We start from the raw sequence: 24,751 nt of genomic DNA on the forward strand, positions 1-24,751 counted from the left end.
AATTTATTTACTTATTTTAATTTTTTTAAATGTTTATTCATTTTGAGAGAGAAAGAGAGAGAGAGAGGGAGAAAGAGGGGCAGAAAGAGAGGGAGACACAGAATCCGAAGCAGGCTCCAGGCTCTGAGCTCAGCACAGAGCCTGAAGTCAGGCTCCAGCCCACCAATTGTAAGATCGTGACCCGAGCTGGGGTCGGATGCTTTAACCCACTGAGCCACCCAGGTGCCCCATAAAGTTTATTTATTTTTGAGAGACAGAAAGAGAGCGAACGGCAAAGGAGCAGGGAGAAAGAGAGAGAGAGAACCCCAAGCAGGCTCCACACTGGCAGCGCTCCACGTGCAGGGCTCGAATTCACAAACCCGGACATCATGACCTGAGCGGAAATCAACGGTCGGTCGGACCCTTAACCCCCACAACCGACTGAGGCAGCCAGGCGCCCCGCCCTTGCAAGTCTTCATCCCAGAGTTTAAAGGTCAAAGGTTAAGAACGGGTAGCTAGAAAATCACTTAGAAAGCAGCAAAGATGACGGTAGCTACGTTGTGGGGGACCACGCCCCCCCCCCCCCCCCCCCCCCCCCCCCCCCCCGGCACACACACACGGGAAATTGGTGTCTGGAGATAAATGACAGGGGCCTGCCGCGGGGTAGGCTTCAGGGATTGTGCCTTCTCGTTCTGTGTGCTCCACAGTCACTGAGCATAGAAAACTTGTGAAGATGGTTTCCTCTCTAGAAGGTGCTAGAAGATAAACTTAGGTATCTGTCTGTACTGGACATAAGGAGAGAGATGGGGTGGGGCTGCTGGGGAGGCGGTGGGTGAGTGGATAGAACCCTAACCCTTGAGGTTGGTAAATAGGAAGCAATCAGGTGCTTTCTCGCTGCCCCACTCCTTCAGAATCGCTGAGGGGGACCAGAGAGAAGGGGCGGGTGCATCACAGGCATGGCCCAGGGGGCCAGTTCCACTCTCTCAAAGTCCACTGCTGGGCATCTGCAGCCCCGAGGGGTCATTCGATAGGAGCCTCCCCCCGGGGGTCAGGCTGTATTTGGATTTTGCTGCTGCTGCTGGCTGGCCTGGAGGAAAGAGGCACCTGGAGGTCTGCCGCGTGGACCCATTTGATGCTGGAAAGCGTTACTCAAAGCAGGCCTTCCCTGGGAACCCACTAATCACACTTAAAAAGCTTTCCTGCTTCCCCAAACTTTCATCCTCCTGGACCATCCGGTCTTCAGGCCCCGGCTCAAGGGCCCAGAAGGAGTTGCAGGGGGAGGTTGATCCACAGGGGAGCCTGGTCCTCAGAGTTCTGAAGGCCCCTGGGGTGGTGGGACAGGCCTGGGCCTCCGGCGATCTTCCCTGTACCGTGGGACAGTGGATGGCCCATACCCGCCTTCTGCGCTGTGTGTGCTAGGGACTGAGTCCTGACCTGTGACCCAGATTCTGAGGCAAGGAAGAGGGCCGGACTCTTCCGGGAAGTGTGGATGGTCTATGTGGAGGTACGTCCACATATGTGCTTTGGTCCCTCGTAGGAAAAGTCATCTTGTTACGTACAGGATTAGCTTGCAGGGGATCTTTGGAGCCAGTAATTTGTTCAGGACTCATTTCCTCATAGGTACCTCACGAACTGTGACCTAACCTTCCTGATCCAGGGTCCTCCTGATAACCCCCTAGATGCCCAGGGCTTAGAATGCCCCATTAGAATCACCAGAACTTAATGCCCTTCCTTACAGCTGTCTGTGGGCAGCCTCTATCTGCCTTTCAAAGAGATATTGGGAGTAATCTTTTGTTTGAATGCTTGACAGGTTTACAAAATCTGTTTTTATGTAAACGGTGCTTTGTAAGCCTGACCACAGCCTTGGGAGGTAATTAGAATGATCTCCAGGTTTTAGGTGAGCGAACCAAAGACCAGAGAGGTTTAGGGGAGGCTCAGGTGAGCGAGGAATCGTGTGTTTCTGTTCTAGGAGCCGTGTTCTTTCTGCTACACCATACTGACGAGACGGCAAGCTCCTTCCCCAAGAAAGAAGGCTGATGGAGGTTCCAGACACTTCCTCCTTCCTAAGGAAGAGGTGTAACTGTGATTTGTTTTTTTTTTTTTTTTTTTTAGTTTATTTATTTATTTATTTATTTGGAGAGACAGGAGTGGGGAAGGGCAGAGAGAGAGGGAGAGAGAGAGAGAATCCCAAGCAGCCTCCAAGCTGTCAGTGTGGAGCCTGATCCAGGGTTTGAGCTCATGGACCATGAGATCATGACCGGAGCGGAAATCAGGAGTCGGGCACTTAACCGCCTGAGCCGCCCAGGCACCCCAGAGCTGTGATTTTCGGAGGCAAATGCCCCATGCTTGTCACAAGTCTCGGAGGGGAGTTTTGAATGGTGTGGCTTTCAGGCCAACTTGGAGGGGTGGGGGTGATAGGGAAGAGAGGTGTTTGGGGCCTTATGGAGCCCTGCCCCCTCCCCCCTGCCCCAATGTGTGCAGGGTCTCTGCACAGACCAGCACGGGTGGTGTGGTGCAGGTTTTCTTTAAATTCATGCTGCTGCCTTCCTGTCGGCACACACAAGGCAGAATAGCAGAAAGCCTTCGTCTCTGGTTTATGCTCTAAAGCTGCGTTGTCCAATGAAGTAGCCTCTAGAGACGGGTGGCTGTTGAACGCTTGAAATATGGCTGAGCCATTTGGTTAGTGTGAGATCACACTGGCATTTCAACACTTAGTACAAAAAAGAGAGAAAGGAATGTAAAATGTCTCATTAACACATTTGCATCAATGACGTCTGGAAACGACAGCGTTTGGGATATACTCAGTAACATAAAAGCATTATCGCAATTAATTTTACCTAGTCCCCTTTTTGTAACTGGGCCGCTAAAAGTTCAAAATTCTCACGTTCTAGTTCCTCTAGACAACGCAGCGTACAAGGTGTTACCGAATAGTTCAAAGGAAGCTGCGTTCATGTTCACATAAAGTGTTCATAGAAAGCCTGCTTTTCTTCCTGTTTATATGAAGAAAGTATAAACGTCGTAAAGCTGGGGCGGGGGGAAATCTTCAAAACACAAAAATAAACAATCTTCCTTCTGAAAGATGTATGCATTTTCTTACAAAGGAAAAAACTCGGTGCAAAAGAGCAGGAAACTCCAGACAAGTTGCTGTGACCCGTAAGAGCCTATGAGAGATCTGGGGGTTTATGGAGGACGAGATGTTCCCAGTCCTGGATGTGAACGACAGGCTCCCAGTGTATCACTGCACGGGGAGCCTTGAAGGACGACAAAGTGCCCAGCACAGGAGGAGCACTTTGGCTTTATTTTAATTTTTAAAAATTTTTTATGTTGATTTTTGAGAGAGAGAGAATGAGTAGGGGAGGGGCAGAGAGAGAGGGAGACACAGAATCTGAAGCAGGCTCCAGGCTCTGAACTGTCAGCACAGAACCTGACGTGGGGCTCGAACCCACGAACTGTGAGACCGTGACCTGAGCCGAAGTCAGATGCCCAATTGACTGAGCCACCCAGGTGCCCTGACATTGAAATACTTGAGTCACAAGAGCTTTATTACTGACACTGCCAGAGAGACCCTGTAAAGTGTGATTACTGATATGGATAAAGAAACATTTTCAGGTCACATATCCACAGCTAATGCCTCAGAGAGAATCTACAGAGTAGTGTTGGGTCCTTAATGTTGTTTGCTTGTTTAAACAATCTGATGAAATATCTCGTGTGATACTCCCCCATTAACTGATCAGGACCTGTAAATATGATATCACTCCCACGACTAGATTCCATTATGTGGCAAAGGTGAAGGGATTTTGCAGAGGTAATCAAGGCCCCTAATCACCTGACTTTGAATTAATCACGAGGGTGATTATCGCGGGTGGGCCTGACCTAATCAGGTGAGTCCTTTAAAAGAGGGTCTAGGATCAGAAACTGAAGGAGCCAGGGAGATTCGAAGCAGTACAGAAGTCCTCCTGCTGACTTTACAGAAGCAAACGACCATGTTGTGGAGAAGGCCATATGGCAGGGAATGGCAGGACACCTCTAGATGCCGAAGGCCTCAATCCTATAACTGTAAAGAACGAATTCCACCGAACAACCGATGAACTTGGAGGAGAAGCCCAACGTTCAGATGAATCCACAGCCCCGGCTGACAGCTTGAGGTCAGCCTGGGAAGACCCTGAACAGAGGACCTAGTTAAGCCGTGCCCAGACTTCTGGCCCACAGAAACCATGCGATAACAAGGCGAGTGCTGTTTTAAGCCTCTAAGTTTATGGTAACATGTTACACCCCAATAGAATATTAATACAGGGCATATGGGCCCATGTTGCAGAAATACCTGTTGCTAACAGAACTCATGGGACGCTGTTTTCAGCTGTCGGTGAAAATTCCAACCAAGCCACACACAACTGTTAGAATAGATATTTGTTTAGTTGGGTGCTGAGAGCTTTACTTCAAGGTCCCGTGTTTAAGCCCTCCGTAAGCCTCCAGGATTCACACGCTGCATCGGGGTATGGCTGGTGTGATGGGAGACGTCAGTGCTGTCAGCCAATGGAGCTCTGCTGGGAGCTTCTGGGAGCCCCCCACCCCAAGCCTGGAGAATGGAGTTAAATTCTGGTTGGATTTCCGGTGGGGGAGCCTGAGACCGCAGCACTGACCTACTGCGAAAGAGCAGACAATCTGTATAAAGAGAGTTCCAGGAGACCTCGCTGGGTATTTTCCTGTTACAAGCATGGAAAGCCCACATAGAGTTTGCCGACACACTATTGTGACCCGATTTAATATCCCCAGTCATAATATTAGAAGCCTATAGAATCTCGTTTCAGAGCTAACGGTTTTCAAATGATGAGACACGATTTCCATGGCCTTTTAAACATTAACACAAGGAAGATAAATCTCCACCGTAAGCCCCTCCTTTATTTTGGACACTCAGGGAATCAGCCTTCCCCTGGCCTGTGTCACCGATGCTCTTTGGGATGCAGAGTGCCCTTTGACATCAACTTCCCACGCCACAGATAAAATGCATTTCGCCTACACGGGATTTCTGTGACTAGACTTGCTTCCTTTTGGTCTCCTCAAAATCGGTTGTGACTTTCCTTTCCTCTCACCTCAGAATAACTCCCTCCCCTGCTTCTGCACTTACTGGTCACTGTCGGCTTCCTCCTCTCCACGTCACTTTTTTTTTTTTAGCCTTCCAACCCTGATCTCTCTGCCGTTCTCTACACAAACCATAAAACGCTATCACTTGCCAGTGTTTCTTTTTTTAAAATTCATTCATTCATTCATTCATTCATTATTTATTTAGAAAGGGAAAGCAGGCATGCACAGGGGAGAGGGAGGGAGAGCATCCCACAGACTCCGCACTGTCAGCACAGAGCCCGACATGGGGCTCGATCTCACAAACTGTGAGATCACGACCTGAGCCCAAAATCAAGAGTCAGGCACTTAACCAACCGGGCCACCCAGGTGTCCCACTTCCCAGCGTTTCTCAGTTTCTTAGCAACTTCTATCCTGAAAACCCCATGGATGTTTATTTACCTCTTTGTCCATATATAAGAGATGGGCGGGGCGGGGAGGGGGAGAGGAGAGTAGCCACATGGGTCATTCAAGACGTGATGTGTTACCAATATTCCCAGAGAATATTTCCATAGTTTATTTTAATTTCTCATTTGCCTTTTTTTTTTCAAGTTTATTTATTCATTTTGAGAGGGAGGAAGAGAGAGAGAGGCAAAGAGAGAAGGGGAGAGAGAATCCCAAGCAGGCTTTGCACTGTCAGCAGGGCTCGATCTCACACATTGTGAGATCATGACCTGCGTTAGACGCTTAACCAACTGAGCCACCCAGGTGCCCGAATTATTCACAAATAATTGCTATTTGTGACTGCTCTGACCTCACAACCTCTGAAGTATTAGCACAGATCCCTTTGCAAGAAACTGACTTACCAGAAGGCCCTTAATGCAAGCAAGTCCTGGCCCATGGAACTTTACTCACTGAGGGAGGTCAGGAACATGGGAAACACTAGACACTATGGGAGCTGAGTGGACCACACATCCCACTTTGCCCCATCAGAGCCAACATTCCTTCTCCCTCGTCCTCAGAAATCTGCTGCCAAACCCTTGCAATCCTTGCTGACTGAAAACTAGTGAATGCAGGGCCTGGCGGGGCTCCCGCTTCCATAGGCCTTCCAGATTCGTGGGCTGCTCTCTCTTACAATTTTGAATTCTATTGTTTATTTTAGGATAATCTTGGCAAACCACAGCGGTTGAACTATGTATCTTGCAGTTGGGCAGAAAACCAGCAAGTATCGCTCTAATTTTTTTTTTTTTTTTTCGTAGGCTTTCTGGAATTTGGATCTGGTATTGTGGCTTGAAAGGTGGAAAGTGCACGCACACACACGTGTGTGTGTTGGGCGTAAGGGAACGTGCTCCAGTGAATGCATGTGGGCAAAGGGCCAAAGCCACATCCTATGGAACTCTGCAAAGGTTCCTGCCATTTTGGAGGATCTCCCCCATGAACACAATGATTCCCAAGGTTATCCCTGCTGACATGGGGGGAAGTTCTATGTTTCTTGTCCCGTTGTGTTTTTGAACGCCCCCTGAGTGCTATGCTTTCCTTGGCTGATCATGTCACGATGGCCATGCTCACATGTTGTACTATATAACCAAACCTCGATCATCCCTGCCATTACTACAGGAACCAGCCCCGGCAAAGCCATTACGATCTCTAATTCTCCTTCCATCCATCCTGGAGCCTAGCCTCCGGCTCTGTCTCCTCAGGACTGAGCTCTGCCCAGAGGTGACCATTCCTGGAGAATTGTATAGCTGAATCATTTCCTTTGTGACCATTTCCAGGCAAGCATGGGAGTAGAGGTCTACACCATTTGGGAACACGTAGAAATGAAGAGCTCATTTACTTGAAACGTGATTGGGACTTCTATCTGTCCCACCTCCTTCTCCCCATGAAGAACAGAGAGGCAGAAGTAAGAGTTTTAAACTACAAATAAAAAGAAGGGATGTCAAAGAGTTAAAATATTAAAAAGAAACCCTTGCAACCCTTGAGTTCCTTTCGGAACTCAGTAAATAAACGGTTTCTGTGTCACAGCCTCTTGGTTCCTACCTTCCTGATGGTGAGGCCTGTTTTGGTTCTCAGCCCTTAGGAAGACCACGCAGCCCACATTTCCCGAGGAGCCTCACGTGTTTATTGTGTTTTGCTCTCTCTCTGTGATCAGACTTCACTTTGGAACGTATGGTTGCTGTGGCTATAGCCGACTTTAATATGGATGCGATTTGAATAACAGTTGTATTTTTATGAAATGCACACAGCACGAGAAACACACACACCTGCACCTAATTCATAAACAATCACCTCCTTGGGTGCAAACCTCCACCATCTGCTCATTGAGGTAAAGGGTCATTAGGAGCGTAGACTGAGCCAGCTGTAAAATTTCTTTCCAGAAGATTGCCAAGTGGTTGGAATAAACACAAGTTAGACAATGCAAAACTCTTAACGTATATTAGTCTCGGAACTCAAGCACTGAAAGAGCTAATGCATAGGGAGCTATACAACACACCAAGGGCCACGAAATCCACGGTAGCAACAACAGGAACAATAAACCGTGCCATACGATTATTAAAATCTATTCTATTGTGCCCAGAGAAGTACCTGGTTAAAGCTGTTAAATACAGTATATGACAGGTGGGATCTGTTTTCAGTGCAATATATCACACTTATATCACATTATATCACATTTGGCAAGAGATGGATATAAAAAAATATACTTTTGGCCTTCAAAAAAGTGGAATAAACCAACATGTAAGGCTTTTCCCAATAAACTTTAGAAGATGCAATTAGCCGTTGGGTCTGCTGGGATCTAATAAAGAGCCTCAATCACGCTTCCTCTGCCTACTCGGTCCACTGAGCTCAAACCTTAGCACGAACTAATAGCATCTGTGTGTGTGTTTAGCATCAGGAGAATTACATCTCCTTCCATGCATTTCTTATAAATATTATTATCCACTTGAAAGCATCATCATGTTACAATTTCCTCCCTGTCTTTTCCCAATGTCCTTTTTTTTTTTTTTTTTTTCTCTCTCTCTCTCTGTCCCTCTCTCGTAGCTAAGAAAATACCAGGAAGGTACCAGACTTTCCCCCTGGCTTATTTCAGTTTCCGTTTTGAGCCATTTTTGTATTCTCCATGTGGCAGTGTCTGAATAATTACATTAACATGTAATTAACAAGTAATGCAGTTTTTAATGTTTTTCTCTATCTTTTTCTTTTTTCCTGTTTCCTTCCTTCCTTCCTTCCTTCCTTCCTTCTTAGAATTCACTGAAGTAGTTCCTAGGTATTAGCCTTGTACCTAGGAAAGCTTATGTTTGTGTCCAACGTGTGAAAAGGAACAATGCCTCTTTGAAATTCTATTTTACAATACAGACAGGGAAATTGGGCCTTGGGGGACTTGAGTTTCACTTAAATACTATACACATTTAGTATCACACAAGAGGTGGGGGTGGGGCAGCAAATAAACTTAACAATGACTTTGAGTCCGTCCTTATGAAAGAAAGCTTCTTCCCCTAATGAAACAGTCTCTTCAGCATCCGCTCCAGGAAGCCTGTGGAGAAAACAGTTTACCCGTGGCTTTGGAAGGACTTTTTTCAGAGCGCATCCACTGTCCTTTAAGAAGTCGTATGGGTGGATTTTCCTGTTGTTAGTTGAGCAACGAGTAAGCACTGGATGTATTTTCCAGGGATGAGCTGGTTGTTTCTGGGGTGGAGACATTGTACGTGCCTGAAAAACAGAGCAGCAGCTCGGCCTTAAGGACAAGACTTCCTGATCACTGAGGTGTGAGCCCCTCCTAATGGCCCAAGGGGAGTTCTAGCCCGAGAGCCAGGGAAGCTCGGCCATGCCTGGAAACATACCCATGCCTGCCCTCCTCCCAGGACCCAGAAGTGCCAGAGAACAAAGCTGTTGTTCTCAAGCATGCGCGGCAGCCCACGAGACAAGCGCTAACTGCTTCACATCAAACCAGCAGCCAGATTTCTACAAAGGCCAGGGAGATACGAACTCTGGGCAGCCCTCCACATGCCACCACATGCACGGGCCTGGGGACATCTGTGTGAGGGAACCTCCCTGGCCCCCTGGGGTTGGAGTGACTTGGGAAGGTCTTGGGAGTGACTTGGGAGGGAGCCAGAGGCTGAGCTGAAAGGTGAGGGTGGTGGTTGGGTGTGGGGAAGGGGAACAAGAAAAGAAAGGGGAAAATTACAAGGGAAGAAAAGACAGGACTGGGAAAGAAGCAGAAGTCAGGGGATGCTAATGAAAGTGCAGCTGAGGGGGCAGCCACGGAGCAACCACAGGGGCTGGTGTCAGCGGGAGGCGGGGACTGAGCACAGGACGAGTGAGGGTGGTGTTGGGCAAGGAGGGGACACGGTGCCCACCCTACCATCAGACTGGTGAGCTGCCACTGCTAACAAGGTTTCCATCACTGCCTGGGGGGCCCTGCGGGGCTGCTGACAACATAAACCAAAGTTACAGTGATTACAGGACCCTCAGGTAGGCCAGTAGGGCGCTGCGTTAATGACCTTCGAGGGGTCATTGAATGGCAGTGACTGGAAATCTCAGGCCCTGGGACCTCAGGAGCAGAGACCCAACTCCACCTTTGACCTGACTGATTCAAAATCAAAGAGCACATTTTATCGGCCTTGCATATTGTGTCATTCTGATTCGGTAGAATCATTTCGCAGAGTTTTAACCCGAGCGCGAATAGTCAACACGTTCCAGCGACAGTGCTGGCCAAGTGCAGTGGTTGTACTACACCCTGAAGATTTGATAATTTCACACCAGCTGCCATCGGTGACTTGCAAAATCGCAAGTGAACGTCCTCCGGTTTCATGAGTAACGCATCAGGTCGAAGCAAAAAAACACCAAGTCCTCCGGAGTTTTAACAAATGGTAGGCATTCTCAATTGATTATATAGGAAGAGCCTTAGTGTGGAATAATGACGCTTTTCTAGATTCGGCATTTGTGAGATCTGTTCAGTTTCAAGAAGCTGGAAGGAGTTTTGGTGCTTATTTTCCTGGGGGTAGGGGCATAGCGGGCAGAGGTTTCAACTTGCCAGACTAGCTGAGACCCATTGCTTAAAGTCATTCACATTATTGATTTTATACCTCCAAGGTAGCAATTTAACTGTGCATGTTTCTAATAGAATAGCTAACTTGGGTGATTCCTCCTCTATGCATGCACGGTTTTATACATGCCCACATGTAAAACAACCACACTCCCCCCACCCCCAAAAAAAAGAAAAAAAAGGGAAAAGAAATCCACAGCATGTGAAACTGTAGTAGTTTTCTAAATATATTTTTTTGCCGTACCTTAACCCATAAACATGACCTGCCTATTCTTATTTAACGCGAATAGCAATGAACTCCACATTTGACAAGGCTAGCAATTTACAGTTCCCACTTTTGTGGTGGATACAGTTTTGACAGCTCTCCACAGGCTTGTCTAGATTCTCCAAATCTTATCCTTTTTAAGTTATTATCAGTTGCCCGCTGAAGGCAGTTGCTCTCTCTACAACCTGCTGGTGGTTTGGGAAATAGAAGCGAGTTCCTGTATTTAACTCCGGCCCAAATGAGGCTGTTCATGGTAAACGCCATGAAGTGGGAAAGTAGGGGTGTGAGAGTCCGCATCAGGGCAAATTTGCTCAAGTCAACCCAAACTAAGTACCCCAGGGAGTGAGCTAGAAGTCACTACGTACCTGTCTTACCAAACAAATTGTTAAATCTTCTTGATATCGGAGAACTCATAGAAAATACTGGTGTAGATGAACCGAGGGATGTTGACTGAAAAAGAAAAAAAGACAATTAGCAAGCAAATGTTAAACCAAAGCCCTGTTTTGATTCCTCTTTTTTTTAATTTTTTTTTTTTTAACGTTTATTTATTCCTGAGAGAGAAAGAGGTATAGCATGAGTTGGGGAGAGTGAGGGAGGCACAGACTCCGAAGCAGGCTCCAGGCTCCACGCTGTCAGCACGGAGCCGGACGCGGGGCTCGAACTCACAAACTGTGAGATCATGACCTGAGCCAAAGCCTGACGCTCAACTGACTGGGCCACCCAGGCGCTCCACCAAAGCCCTCTTTTGATTCTCTCTGATGGTTTGTTTGCTGCCCTCTAGTGGTCACTGCCTGCATCTCTCATTCCGCTTGAAAGTGAGCCTGAAAGAGCATGAATTTCAAGTTCAAGCAAATCAAGTAGGAGGGCCACCTTGAAACATCGGACTCTCACCAGAATTAGGAAAATAACTTTCAAATATGTGTTTTACTGTTCTATAGGGTTTAGTGTCTTCTGACGTGTGAAAACAGTCAACCCTGAGCGCAATCGTTATTTTCCAAAACGAACTACCAACAATCTCTGCGTTATTCCTCACATTCTGTTCTCTATTGTCTTCAATGTCCCCAGAAAACTTCTTGTTTCGCACTGAACTTGGATTTTTGACCTCCAGCTGGTATTGTCTGTGCTACCTGATCCCTACTTAAAGATGTGGGACAGCATCTTAGTGAAAGCTCCGTGGCTGACTTTAATAGGCAGAATCAGGTGAGACGCACAAGCAGTGGAATGATCTATGGTGAATCAGGCTGTGGAGAGGGAAGGGTTTGCCAAAGTCCCTGCAAAGGAAGGACTTGCCTTTGAGTGCTGTGAAGACCATCTTGACAGTGAAAACTTCTTCAGCAAGGCTTCCTGCACCTGCAATTGTTTAAAGGAAGCCCTGGTAAGTTCAACATGCCACAAACACTGGACTTTTCTGGGAGCACGAAACTGTGATTGTTCTTACCTTCTGATCCCAGAGGCACCCAAAGAGTAAAATGAATAGCCCCTGAAAAAAGAATTGGCAGGAAGTACATTTTAATCTTATGATTTTATGGTTTAAAATTATGATTATAATTCAATACGATTTTAATCGTGTTCTATTGTCCGGCAACATAGGAAGTATTGTTACCCTGGCAATGAATTCGTACTACGTCTTCCCACTTCTGTGTTTATGGAATGGGTCTGGTAGATAATAATGTTCAAAGGGATTCAGTAGGTCCACACCAAGAGACCTTAAATGTTATAATGTTATAAGGATATCATTCTATTTCCTTATCCCCGCCCCTTTGTGAACTGGAGGTCCTATTGGCTATGCTGTTAAGTACATCTCTTACGTCTCCGTAGGGTTCACATAATTGTGATGAGGACCTGGAGCATGGGGTGACATTATCAACCCCTTGTAGTCAAGCCATACTATAAACTTCATTAGATATGAGCCATATAGTTTGAGGCCACGGGCCTAGCAGAAGTTAGGATCTGGCATGAGCATCGGGGCAATGTCTCAACTTCACCTCCAGACCCACTGCCCCCTCACCAGCTCGTGAGGACCTATGCTTACCACCCATCTACTGGTTGAATCAGAATTAAGCATTGCCTTCCTTGTGCTCCAAACGCTTGTTGTCTGTACCTCTGCTAAAGTTCTTCTAACAATTGGACTTATATTATAGTTATTTATGTGCTATGTGCTATGTGCTATGGGAAAGCAAAGAGTGTGCCTTTTTTTTTTTAAGTTTATTTATTTATTTTGGGAGAGACAGAGACAGCACGAGTGGAGGGAGGGGCAGAGAGAGAGGGAGACAGGGAATCCCAAGCGGGCTCTGCACTGACAGTGCAGAGCCCAATGTGGGGCTCGAACTTACGAAACTGTGAGATCGTGACCTGAGCTGAAACCAAGAGTTGGACGTCTAACCGACTGAGCCACCCAGGCACCCCAAGAGTGTGTCTTTTTCATTTTAGTATAATACAGCAGAATGTTTACCTTACATAGGACATTCATTCTTCCTTCTTCAGCAAATGTTTCTAGGGAACTTACTATGTGGTACATAGCACTCATTTTATTTAGCAGATGGTTATCGAGCACCTACTCTGGGTCAAGTTCTTTTTTAGGTACTACTAGGGATACAGCGATAAGTGAGATAGATGTTATCCCTGACCCCACAAAGATAGAGTTCATTTAATGCTTGTAGAAATTTAACTGGAGAGATTACTTGGTTTTATAGTGGTATTTTCAATTAGGAGATCATAGGTGGCATCCTGATAATGTTGGATAAATAGCAAAATCCTGTGTAGGGAAGGGACTTTCCTCTTATGTGTATTATCAGGGCTTTTCAAAGAGAGTCATGCATGCAACTAAATTATAATACCAGTGATAAGAGGTATGAAGTTCCATGGGAGCTGAGGAATGTGTCCATTCTATATCACCGAGTGCTTGTAATTACTTCTCTTTAGGGCTCTGAACTAAAATCCTTCCCCATTCCTACCCCTGTTTGTGTTGCTATCATTAATTTGTCCCACCAGGACAGATACTTCCTGAGAGCCCTGTAGAGTGGAACTTACCTGAAAGGCATTGAGGAGAGTGAATATGATATGGAACACAGCATTGCTTCCTTGGAACACAGTGGCAAGACCAAATCCCCAGGTGAGCCCCAAGAGCGGCGTGAGGACCCCAATGCTCTTGCTGATCTGAAACAGACTACTCTTCTCCTGCTTGCTTGGCTTGTCCCCGATGGAAGGTCTCAGGATCTTGGAGATGACCACAATCGTGATGGTCATGTTCACCACCACGATGATCAGTGCTGGGATGACGAAGGCCAGCAGGGCCTTAGTATCCTCCCAGTTGAGCCAGCAGGCATTCTTCCTCGTGTAGACTTCTTGGGGCTGGGTGGCCCCCACTGTGATGACCGAGATGACCAGAGGGCAGCCATAGCCAAGAGAAAAGGCAATAGTCTTCTGAATGGACTTGCTTGTGTCATGCAGGATGAAAACCAGGCGGTAAAAGAGCATGAGGCCCAGAGTCAGCATCCAGAAAAAGACACTGAGGTAGAAAAAGTGGATAAAGAAGGTGGCGGCCACACAGGCTGTCTCGTTGAGTGGGTGATAATGGTTATGAATGGCAGCGGCTACAATGAACCAGCTGTCAGCCACCAGAAGGGAGGCGGCGATGTTCACTATGCAGATGTGGCGCATATAGGAAGTCCGGTTCTTGGTCACTGATTTCCACACCACGGCTTCCACGACTAGACAGGCTGCCAAACTCAAGATGGAAAAGCACAAACCAATGTAGGAAATGATGTCCAGTAGTATTTCCAGGAGAGAACCAGGGTACGGAGAGTCAGGGGACATGAGGATGGAGAACGACGTTAGGTGGTCACAGACGCAGGAGACGCTGTCCTCATCGACTTTGTTCACGTAACACCCACTGCTGTCCCACCCCCCTGTGTGGTTGGCAAGGTCGAAATTCCAGAAGACACATCGCGGTACCGCACCTGAAGGGTTGATGTTCTTAAAAGTCATTGAGATACTGAATGGCAAAGTTATATTGTGGCTGACGGTGGTTGTCATCACTAAGCTGTTCGCAAAATTCTTTCCTGGAACATCTTGGGCGAGGATGGTTTTGAGAGTTGGAAAAGCCACAGTGACAATAGATGAATCTCGCTGCAGGTTTCCCAGCTGGCAGTTTTCAATGGCCACGTTACCCCACAGGTCTGAGTCTGAGAAAACAAAGCTCTGTTTGTAGGCTTTTGGATGGCCAGGTTTTATCACCACGCTCCTCATCTGCACATTAGTTTGGTTGATGGACAAAACAGTGCTATCTTCTGGCCGTAATGCTCGGGAAAATCTTTCCACTGAATCCAGTAGCTGTGAGCTCTGGTTGGTCTGTTGCTGTTGTACCACCTTCCACGTACTCAAGATGGGCTTGCTGAGAATTGTGTTAACCGTAGACAGAACGTGCTGTAATTGACATGGCATGGGGTCAGACCAATCAAATTCTTTCAATCATAAAAGGGAGGAAAAAGAACATCTCCCTGGAAACTGGTTGCATGGGTACAGGTAAGAGGAAAAGAGAAGAGAAAAATGAGGCCTCGCAGGCTGTAGGGACCTGTGTCCCACCTTCTTACGGCAGGGAGTTAGCAGAGGATGTGTCCCCAAGGCTGTGAGACTTTGTTAAATATTTACCAAGAGTCAGCCCCAACACACACCCACTGAGACCAATTTAGCAGGCTGGGAGAGATTTATTAGTGGTTTTATTTTCCTTTAAATCCCAAGCCTGTAAAGGGTGATAGTTTACCGGCAAGGGCAAAGTAGTTTCAAAAAACCCTCTCCAACGCTGAGCACCAAATTGTTGGCAAAGGCATCATTCTTTTTTTTTTTTTTTTTTTTTTCCTGAACATTTTGATTTTCTCTCCCATGAACTCGGGCTTGTCATTTTCCATTTGTGCTTTCTCTCAATATAATTTCTTTGCCCTTCTTTGCCTCGTTCCATTCAATCTGAAACTATGAGCCTTGTAGTTCGTCGAATGGTGGCCCCCCGAATAATCTGTCCCAATACCCAGACCCTGTGAATGTGACCTTCTGTGGGGGAAGGGTCTTTGCAGATGTAACTAAGGATCTTGAGAGGAAATCATCCCAGAGTAGCTAGGTGGGCCCTAACTCCAATGTCAAGTATCCTTTTGAGACACAGAAGAGGAGAAGACAAATAGGGAAGAGGAGAAGGCCATGTGAAGACAAACTCGGAGGGTGTAATGAGGCAGCTGCAAGCCAAAGAATGCTGGAACTACACGGAGCTGGAGGAGGCAGGGAAAGACTCCCCACTGGAGACTTCAGAAAGAACGTGGTCTGGCAGACACCTTGATTTCGGACTGCTAGCTTTGAGATCTGTGAGAGTAAGTTCCTGTCATGGTGAGCCACCCAGTTTGTGGCAACTCCTGGGGCTCCTTGTAGCCCCAGGAGGTCCACATGACCTCCTTGGACCCTTGTTACCCAAGCTGCTTTCCAGATGCCTCCGGCTGGGTTGCACATCACGGAGAACTGGCAGGAGATGGGATGGTGGGAGAAGAAAGAGGCGGAAATGTATTTTCCCCACTACCCACCGCAGCCACGCCCTCGCCCCTACACACATGCTGTCCTCAACACATCTGTGGTACTGGTTCTGTTGCTACCGCTCGTGATCCCTCCTCTAAGGCTTAGTTCTCCCTCTGCTGTAGCTACGCTCTTTCCCCTCCTTTCCCCTTTAGTCCTCAGGGTAGTACTGTCTTCCATTCTTTCCTTTTTGTATCCCCGGTTTTACCTCTTTAAGTTTTTTTTTTTTCATTAAAGCCTCTTCATTTGAACTCTTCACTTGAATCCTGGGTGAATTTTCTTTCCTCTCGGAACCTTGACTGCTTCAAAGTTCATGTTCAGTGCTAGAGCGCTGAGACACCCACTTTGTACATAGTCTGAAAACCTTTAATGACTGGTTTTCTTAGGAAGCAGATACGGATTCATCATGAAGAAACTAAGATGGGGATTCACTAAAGAAATCTTCTTAAGTGCCCCAAATGAATACTAGAAACACTCCCTGTGACCCTAACAGCCACGGCTGGCAGAGCATGCTACCTGACCCTAATATCCAGTGTATTTCTCTGGAGAAGACAAAGAAGGGGCTGCAGTGGGGGAGGGGTAGTTATGTTTCTTGACTACACGTCCCAGGGGGTGAAAAGATGAGACCCAAAGCTCCTGTAAAGCCCCAGACAAACTCACCGTCATCATTTCTGAATTCACTTGGGTTGGAACCGTTGAGAGCAAATCAAGGATGTTAATGATGGCTCCCAGGCTCCCAGGAAATGAGCTGACTTCGTGTTTCACCTTGCCTGTGCTAACAGAAAGATCCTTTAGGTACGTCGGGAGTTTCGCATCCTGATAGGGGCTCTTGATCAAAGCCTAGTAAAACAAAAGCCAACACAGACAAAGGGAAAACTTGCCGGTTGGTCTGGTCATCAAATCCTGCTGATCTATCATCCATGATGAAAATCTCTTACATCCGTGGTTTCCTTTTCTCCATTCCTAGAAGTACATCCTATAAGGTAATTTACTTATCTCTTAATTTAATCTGTGTGCCATTCAGACTAGAATATCACGTAAGTCCTCACACATAGAAAGGGAACAGTAAAACGCATGTTAATCTGATGGCTAGTTTTTTTTAAAAAAGGAGAGTAGATGTGATTGCTAGACAACTAGATTAAAATTGAGTAAATCGTCACTTGGTGGTCTGTATGGAAGCCACGTTGCCACTCTGCTTTTTCTCATCGCTTACCTTGCTGGCCATTGGAGGGGTGACTGTCCATCCCAATTTTCCTGGGACAGTTCTGTTTTATATCTGCTGTCCCAGTGTAATGATTACTAGTGCCCTCTTTTGTTTTCAAAATGCATCCTGGTTCGGATGATAAATTATATGGTCACCCTATCTATAGTGATCACACTTCTGTTTTCTAATTAGCCAACTACCTATATTATAATGACACAATTAATTAAACTACTTATAATTAAAGATTTCAAATTCTACCTCCTCCAGAAAGAACTTTGATGAGTATTCCAAACTAAGGGAGTTTCTTCCTCTGAATGCAAAAGTGTTTGTTATTTTACATACTTTACATTTGTGACATTTCTGTTTGTGACAATGTCATCTTGTGTTTTAATTTCAATATCTCTCCAATTAAATTATAAGCTCCTTAATATTATGAAATGTGTTATATTCCTTCTGATATCCTATAATGCCTCACATAGCATAAGCCATATAGGTTGGTGCATAGTAGGTATTCTATAAATATATATTGAATGGATAAATCACATAAAGCATGATAGACCAACATGCCCCTTTTCCATTGAAAATGTATCTAGGTATCTAGAATTGGGACCAGGGCCCAACAGGGAGTTCAAGTTATAATATTTCTATCTTTCTTGATCAGGAAAATTTATATCACTGATGTATCCTTCATCAAGGCCCAAATCAGATGCCAAGTTTTTCAAGCAGACCTTTCCCGATTATCCTAAGCAAAATTAATGTGTATATAACTACTCAACTGGATTATGTTCTCTAGAAAATCAGAGACCAAGTTCTGATTTGGTCTCTTTACCCTGATAGCACCTACAATAATGCTTTGCGCCTCATAGGTATTTTAATGAATTTAGTGTCAGGCAAGAAAAGAGACAGAAGATGATCAGAGGAGACACAAATCAATATTACCCCTTTTCCTTAATTCTTCTTCCAATGGTGAGAGCATTTGGAACCACTTGGTTAATGATATCATTAATTATAACCACTAAGTATAACTACTAGTTGCCTCATCAATGTTGACTTATTGTAATTCATTAGGATTTGCATTTTACGAGTCTCTACTCTAAGCAACTTCAGTATGAGGTCACATTTATTTTGATGAAAAGAAATTTTTCCCTACCATATGGCAGTAACCTCTCTTCTGGTTAAGAGAGGCAGGCTAGTTACATCTCCCATTACTATAGGGTTCCCTCTAAGATTGAGGAAATCTCAGACCTGTAAAAGCATAAAGCCCAAGTATACATATTTTTTGCACCAATGAACCTTATTTTTTAAGTTTCTCCTTTTTCTGAAAAGATTTGAGCTACTTGCTTGATATCAAGATTATTCAAAGGGGATCGATAAGAGAGGATAATTCTACCTGCACCTTCAAGGTAATAGAAACAAGGCACTGAGAAGTCAAGGTAAAAAGGTATACAGCTGGTCCTAGGGCAGAATGCATATTTTGTTGTCTACATATTTGTATGTAAGAAAAATGTAAAGCATTTCTAGGTTTGCATCTTCTTTGGAAATAAACAAGTAAAAGTCGCTTTGGGAGCAACACAAACCAGCCCAAGGCCCATTTGCCGAGAAATAAGATAAGCTAGAAATATCTCCCCAACAAGAGCTCGGAGTCAAATATTTAAGGATCACCTTGGCCAGCTGGAGAAGACTATTTATTGGGGCAGAGATGCAGTCATTCTTCTTCACCTTCCACTGGGAGCCTACACATTTGTACGTTATGATCCCACCAGTGGGACTTCCAGGGCTGCTGGGAACACTTGAGAACTGGCACAGTTTCTGGATGACTTTCCCAGGCTCCCCAACACCTATTATGGGATCTTGGCACATGATGTTCTCTCCTGCATTAGGAACATGGAAATAAAAGGGACTGTTTGAAAAGGAGGAGAAAAGATAGTCGAAATAGGGTCAGGCCTAGGTAGAATATTGATGTTGGAATTCATTTTTTTCTTTGCTTTCAATGACCTTTTCAGAGTTACCCACTTTTTTATTTTGCACCTGACTTTTCAAAACCCCTCTTTGTGCTTTCAACACAAATCTGACTTTAATCTGCACTTGCTTTTCCTAACAGAACTTATTTCCTCTATGCCTCATCACCATCTCCAGTCCGCAGGAATCTTCTCTCCGCTGCCTGTAAAATCTAAAGCATGGAAAAATGAGAGCTTAATGTGTGCTCATCTAGATAAGAGATAATCAAGTTACTAGGAATCTTCAGGAACATAATGCCTAATCCAAGGGATTCTCAACTTTGGCATATTAGAATCACCTGGGGATCTTGGAAAATACCAATGTCCAGTCTTACTCCTGCTCAAATATAGGAAACTCTTGGGCTGGGATTTAGACATTGGCAGTTTTTTAACTTTCCCCGGTGATTCCAGTGTGCAGTCAAGGTTGAGAGGCACTGCCTTAATTCAAATATGTAATTAATGGTAGGAATTCCAGGCACCCGTGACCTGAATATTCTAAGCAATATTTGTAAACATTTGTTCCTTCTGGCTTCCCTTAGTGGTGACTCCATTTCGTGTCTACTCAAGACCAGACTTGCATGGGAAAATGACATTTGTTGAAAAACCTCTAATCTCCAAGGGACCTTGATTCTCTGATGAGCAGATCCCTTTCTCACGAACTTACAAATTTAGCATTAAGTTCTCAGTCATTGTATAAAGTCTTGAAATACTAAGTAGTTTCTACTAGGAAAAGGAAGTGGAATCACACCTGGGATGAGGAAAGAGGAGAAGAACAAAGATAAGTCAATAAAACATGTCAATGCCTGGGTGAAGATGCGGCATGGGGGACAGTGAAGAAGTGGCCTTGGTTACCCCCCCAAGAAGAGGTGTGCTTAGTAGGGTCAGGGGACAGTGACTCAGAGAGATGGGGAATTCTAAATTCCTACTTTGATGTCCAGGGCTCAGTCACCAATACACGTGAAAATGACCACAAATCACTAAGTAAACCCAAACATGATTCGTGATAGAGCTATGAATCCCTTGGATATCAGAGGTGCTATTACAGAGAAGGGTTCTGGGGGAGGGGATTGCTTCTTGCAGAAGCCCAGGACCATCCTTTATTCACCTGCCTCTCTGCTGCTCCTGAGGAGAGCTCTTGGTCATGGGCCATTACAGAAATGGCCACAAACCATGACCTTCAACCTTGAAAATACATGGGGTGATATTGGCCCAGTGATGACAAAGGATGACAACGATGGGTGCCTATTTTTTAGATTGATTCTTTTCATGTAGCCCTGTCTAATAGGGACACTTTTCCTTTGCTGAAAGTTCAAAGATACTGTGCACTTCCCAGTACAGTGCTTAGCCTCCCAGACTCCACTGAAATAGGGCTTCGTCCACAAGGTTTTCTTGATTGCTCCCTACCATCACTAGGAGAGTTAAACCTGGAAGCCTCTTTGGACTGCCCACAGCTTCTCGAGTTCAGCCCTTACTGCATTAGATGTAATAACATTTTTTTATCACCTCCATCTTTTCCCTATGCCTGAGGCCAGTCAACATGGCTTAGTTCTTTTCAAATCCCCCACCGTTAGCCCAAGGCCTGCCCCATGAAGGTGCTTAATACATATTTATTGAATGGATGAATGAAGGAATGAATGACTAAATGAATACCTTGCTCATGACTATAACGTTTTAAAATAATTTAAAATGCTCTTACCAGGAACCAGGTTAAGCTTCATAGAGGGGCTCTGGACTGAATTATTAGCAGCATTGGTAAAGTGACAAAATATGTTGAACTTTTTTGGACACCGGGAAACTGAGCTTGCCATGAAATTATATTTGTAGCACACTTGCTTTCCATTAACTTCTTTTTCTGAGATAGAATTATAGAAAGAATTAAGTCACAAGATGAGTCTCCAAAGCACACATTTTTTTTCAGATAATCCAATATGGATATGTGTGTCCAGACTTTTCCAAGGAATGTGCCACATTCATTTTTTGATATGGGTTTAAAAATGCCTCTAGCATAGAAGTAAGTCAGCCCACATTTACACTGTGTTCACCTCACCTTTACCTCTACCATTCATGACTCCAAATCTGTGCCTGTACAGTTTGGACAATCAGAATGCCTTTCAGCTTCTCTCTCCTCCTTCTGCCTGTCCAAATCCCAGCATGTCCTGTGCATTTATTCTGTCTTGCCTTTACCACATTGGTTTAGAATCACCTCTTTATGGACCTGTCTCCTCCATTAGACCATAAAGTCTTGGAGAGAAGGTATCTGGTCTTACTAGATTACTAGAGAAGGTATCTGGTCTATCATTGCATCTCCCAATGCCTAGCTGAGTATTTGGCACACAGAGAGCCTTGAATGCACACATGTTAAACATAGAATGTTGAAATGTTTAAATACTTCAGTATCCAGATTGATTCTAGACCCTCCTACCATACAGCCTTCTCTAAATTCTCATCTTAATTGGGTCCTGCTTTTCTGAACTTCCAGTGTTCTTTTGATCTGAGTTGCTCATTTTAGAAATGTAATGCTATATCCATTGTCTTTTTTGACATGAACACTTCCAGCTAGATATTAATATATGTGCCCCACCTTCTTTTGTCTTCTTTTAATTGACTACTATAGTGTTTTGCATTGGGCATGTCTCTATGAATAGTTGTTCAACGAATGAATGAATTGAGCTTGTAAATCCTTCACGAAGGTGTCTGTGTTTTGAGATTTGGGGTTGTGAGCTCATATTTGGTTGACCTTAATCTGTAGAAATCCTGAGGTTCATGGATTGAGGGTACATCCTACCTTAGAGGATTTGCATTTTTTTGGCAGGTACCATTGGGTGCTACCAGTAGGCCACTTTAAATTAGTCACTCTTCAGTGTGGAGTTCCTGGACCCCATAGGTAGTATAAATTCAAACCCCAAACCTGAGTGGGGGCAAGACAGTTATAATTCTTAGGGGAAACTTTTGCCCACCCAGAAATGAGGCTAAGCTCTTAACTCTGGCAGACAAATTTTGTTTTTCTGCTTATCCTCTTACTGAGTGAGCATCTCACCCTTTGAGGGTTCTGACATTGTGCTGGTGATATAGGGTGCCTTAAGATACTGCCTAGAGAGTAAGGCCTTTTCTGGAATGTCCTTCAGAGCCTTAAAACCCAAGGTGCTGCATTTCTGACACTGGCAGATGCCTTCAGAGAAGGCCCAGAGGTACTAAAACATTTCTATTTTTTTTTTCTTTATGCTCTTGGCCTCTTACTTTCTTGAATGCTCAACTGTGCATAGTTAAAAGGATTTTTGAGGTACTTTTGAAGCATGCTGATTCATAGCGTGGGGGGAGGGACCACCAGAATTTCTAGTCTGATGTACTGAGGAAGTAGAAGGCCTGTGAAAGTATTCTAGCACTGTCTGCGACAGCTCCCAGTAAAACCAATGGGCTTCATTCACCCTCACAGAGCCTCAAGATTTTGCCACAAACCAACAAGCCATGGGTCACACAGCAAAACAGAAGGTATTAAAGTTTTGTGGGGTTCTCTCTGTTACGTTCTGTCTCTGATGCAGTCTTCATATCTCTTTACCTCTCTTTTAAGATGAGATGTTTAGACTCCACATGAAGGAGGTGTGCCTCACAATGCAGCAATTACTGTCTTACCTGCAAGAAAGGATAGGGAATCCATTTGGAAAGTGACTTTGTAGTCTTCATTCTCCTGAATGCAACACTTGAAGTGATGGGAACCTTTACATGGAATTGTAGCTTCCAAGGGATCAACCATGATGTTTGGCTCCAGAGGCAGCGGGTAAACAGTCACATCTTTTGTAGCGACACTGTATGAATTCTTATATCTAAATATGCAATGATAGGTTCCTGAGTAGAAGGAAACAAAAATGAGATGGAGTGTAGTCACTGCTCCAAAATAGCGTTTGCTGGGAAGGTTAAGAAGAGGATTAAATTTCCCTGTCAAGCACGGGCAAGGGCACATCATACCTTCCTCTGGACATTGGACAAGGGAATGTTTGATCACCTCTCCTCCTGGGTTCTCTATGTATTTGAAGGACCAACCAATAGCCTACATAAAACTCCAAATAAAATTAAGTGGCTTATCCAAAGTTATACAGCCCGTTGGCTGTGGAATTGCATTTGAAGCCAGGTTCTTTCCCAATACCTACCCCCAAAGTTCTTTTATTAACCCAGGGGGAAAGATGGGAGTTTTGGCGTGTGCTGAGATGGGGTGTTCTTTGAGGGGAGTTGTCAGCCAGATGGAGCACTGAGGTGTTGTGATGTCTCCTCTCCCCATCTCTGAGTGAGTGGTTTCCTCAGGTTCCAGGGCACCATGACGCCACTAAAGAGTGTGGGAGGGGCAGGGGTAGGCTAAAATTCTTGAGGGGGCTTCATCTGTGGGCTCTGGAGTTAGATGTATGATGCCTGACTCCTATCTAGAAAAGTCTAACGATGAGAGGCTGGCTGGCTTTGCCAGAGTACAGAAGGAAGGCTACAGCGGGAGTAGCCTGTGACCCTCTGCTTGGTGAGGCAGAATAGACTGTGCACAGTACCTGGGTTGAGCTTCTGGAGAGGATCTTTTCCCAGTGGACTTTATGGCAGAGCCCATCAGAGGATGAACCACCACCTGAACAGGTGCCATGAAGACAGTGCAGGAAGATTATAACAGTACCTATAGCTCAGTAAGACCCTTTGATTTTCTTTACATTCCCTCTCTTTGCCCCAACTCTGGGGTGGCCAGAGCAGCAACTGGCCAGAGGAAAAACAGCTAGAACAAAGACCGAGAATAAACCCCTTTCAATTTCTGTTGGGAGGAAGGGAAGCTTAAATTCAACATAAAATAAAAGTGTAGTCAGTTCAGACGACAATAGATTTTTTTTTTTAGTACCTGAGTATAGGACTGCTAAATAGTTTATGTGACTGGAAAAGCTATAGCTTCTTCTCAGTTACGGCTTCTCAGTAGGAACGAGCAGTTGGACAGAGTAGATATAAGTCCAGCGTGAGAGAAAAATACTCCCATTTCCTGACTGTATTCTACCAAGGCCAGCCAAACAATGACTAGCTCTTTCTACGATGTTGCCCAGGCCTTATATGGACAAATAGAGATGACCTGGGACTTGGAGGACCTGGACTGATTAACTTTATGGTTAATGAAAGGCTTCAGAGTAGAGCGGTCAACAAAGAGTTGGCCACTGGAGCCAGACAGTCTCAGTTTCACCCTGGATCTGACATTTATCAGAGGTATAACCTTGGGTATTTTACTTATACTCACTGGCCCTCAGTTCCTTCATCTTTAAAATGGGGACACTAATACCACTATCCTCTAGGTTTATTGTTTTAATTGAACTAACCCACTTAAATACTTAGCACTGTGCCTATCACATACTAAGGACTCATTAAATGTCAGCTATTATTACAACCATTCTATCAAATTCTCTTTTTTCCCCTCCAAATATTTGCATTTCTTTCCAACATGAATAATGTGTAGCGATAAATAGGAAATAAAAATGCTCCCTTCTTTGGAACCAGGCATATAAATCCTTTACTTAGATTTTTTTTTTTTTTTTACATCACGATCGGGTGAAAAACTCTAAAAGTCTGGTGAAACTACTTTTAAAAGCAGTCCTCTTAACTTCATGGCAAGAGCACAGGCTCTTGAATTGGAGACGAGTTCC

General features: G+C 45.0%; 1 protein-coding gene and 1 long non-coding RNA gene across 6 annotated transcripts in view; one reads left to right on the top strand and one right to left on the bottom strand.

The window, feature by feature from the left end:
• The first annotated feature begins 568 nt into the window (after positions 1 to 568).
• LOC144616385 (uncharacterized) lies at positions 569 to 7,574 on the top strand. The gene is made up of 3 exons (XR_013555650.2): positions 569 to 751; positions 1,949 to 2,053; positions 3,951 to 7,574. It is a non-coding gene; the product is annotated as an uncharacterized LOC144616385 (long non-coding RNA).
• Positions 7,575 to 8,052: 478 nt separating this feature from the next.
• The window catches only part of ADGRF5 (adhesion G protein-coupled receptor F5), a 97,568-nt gene continuing 80,869 nt past the window's right edge, over positions 8,053 to 24,751 (bottom strand). For all 5 annotated transcript variants that reach the window (XM_060615674.3, XM_060615675.3, XM_060615673.3 and 2 more), the window contains 9 exons: positions 22,731 to 22,943; positions 20,797 to 20,952; positions 18,766 to 18,974; positions 16,560 to 16,739; positions 13,377 to 14,771; positions 11,785 to 11,826; positions 11,637 to 11,696; positions 10,712 to 10,796; positions 8,053 to 8,745 (listed from right to left, as the gene is read on the bottom strand). In XM_060615674.3, coding sequence (XP_060471657.1) covers positions 8,666 to 8,745; positions 10,712 to 10,796; positions 11,637 to 11,696; positions 11,785 to 11,826; positions 13,377 to 14,771; positions 16,560 to 16,739; positions 18,766 to 18,974; positions 20,797 to 20,952; positions 22,731 to 22,943 — 2,420 coding nt within the window. In that variant the 3' untranslated portion in view covers positions 8,053 to 8,665. The remainder of the gene's footprint in view (positions 8,746 to 10,711; positions 10,797 to 11,636; positions 11,697 to 11,784; positions 11,827 to 13,376; positions 14,772 to 16,559; positions 16,740 to 18,765; positions 18,975 to 20,796; positions 20,953 to 22,730; positions 22,944 to 24,751) is intronic.

This window comes from Panthera onca, chromosome B2 (assembly GCF_046562875.1).
Source record: "Panthera onca isolate mPanOnc1 chromosome B2, mPanOnc1 haplotype 2, whole genome shotgun sequence".
Lineage (NCBI taxonomy): Eukaryota > Metazoa > Chordata > Mammalia > Carnivora > Felidae > Panthera > Panthera onca.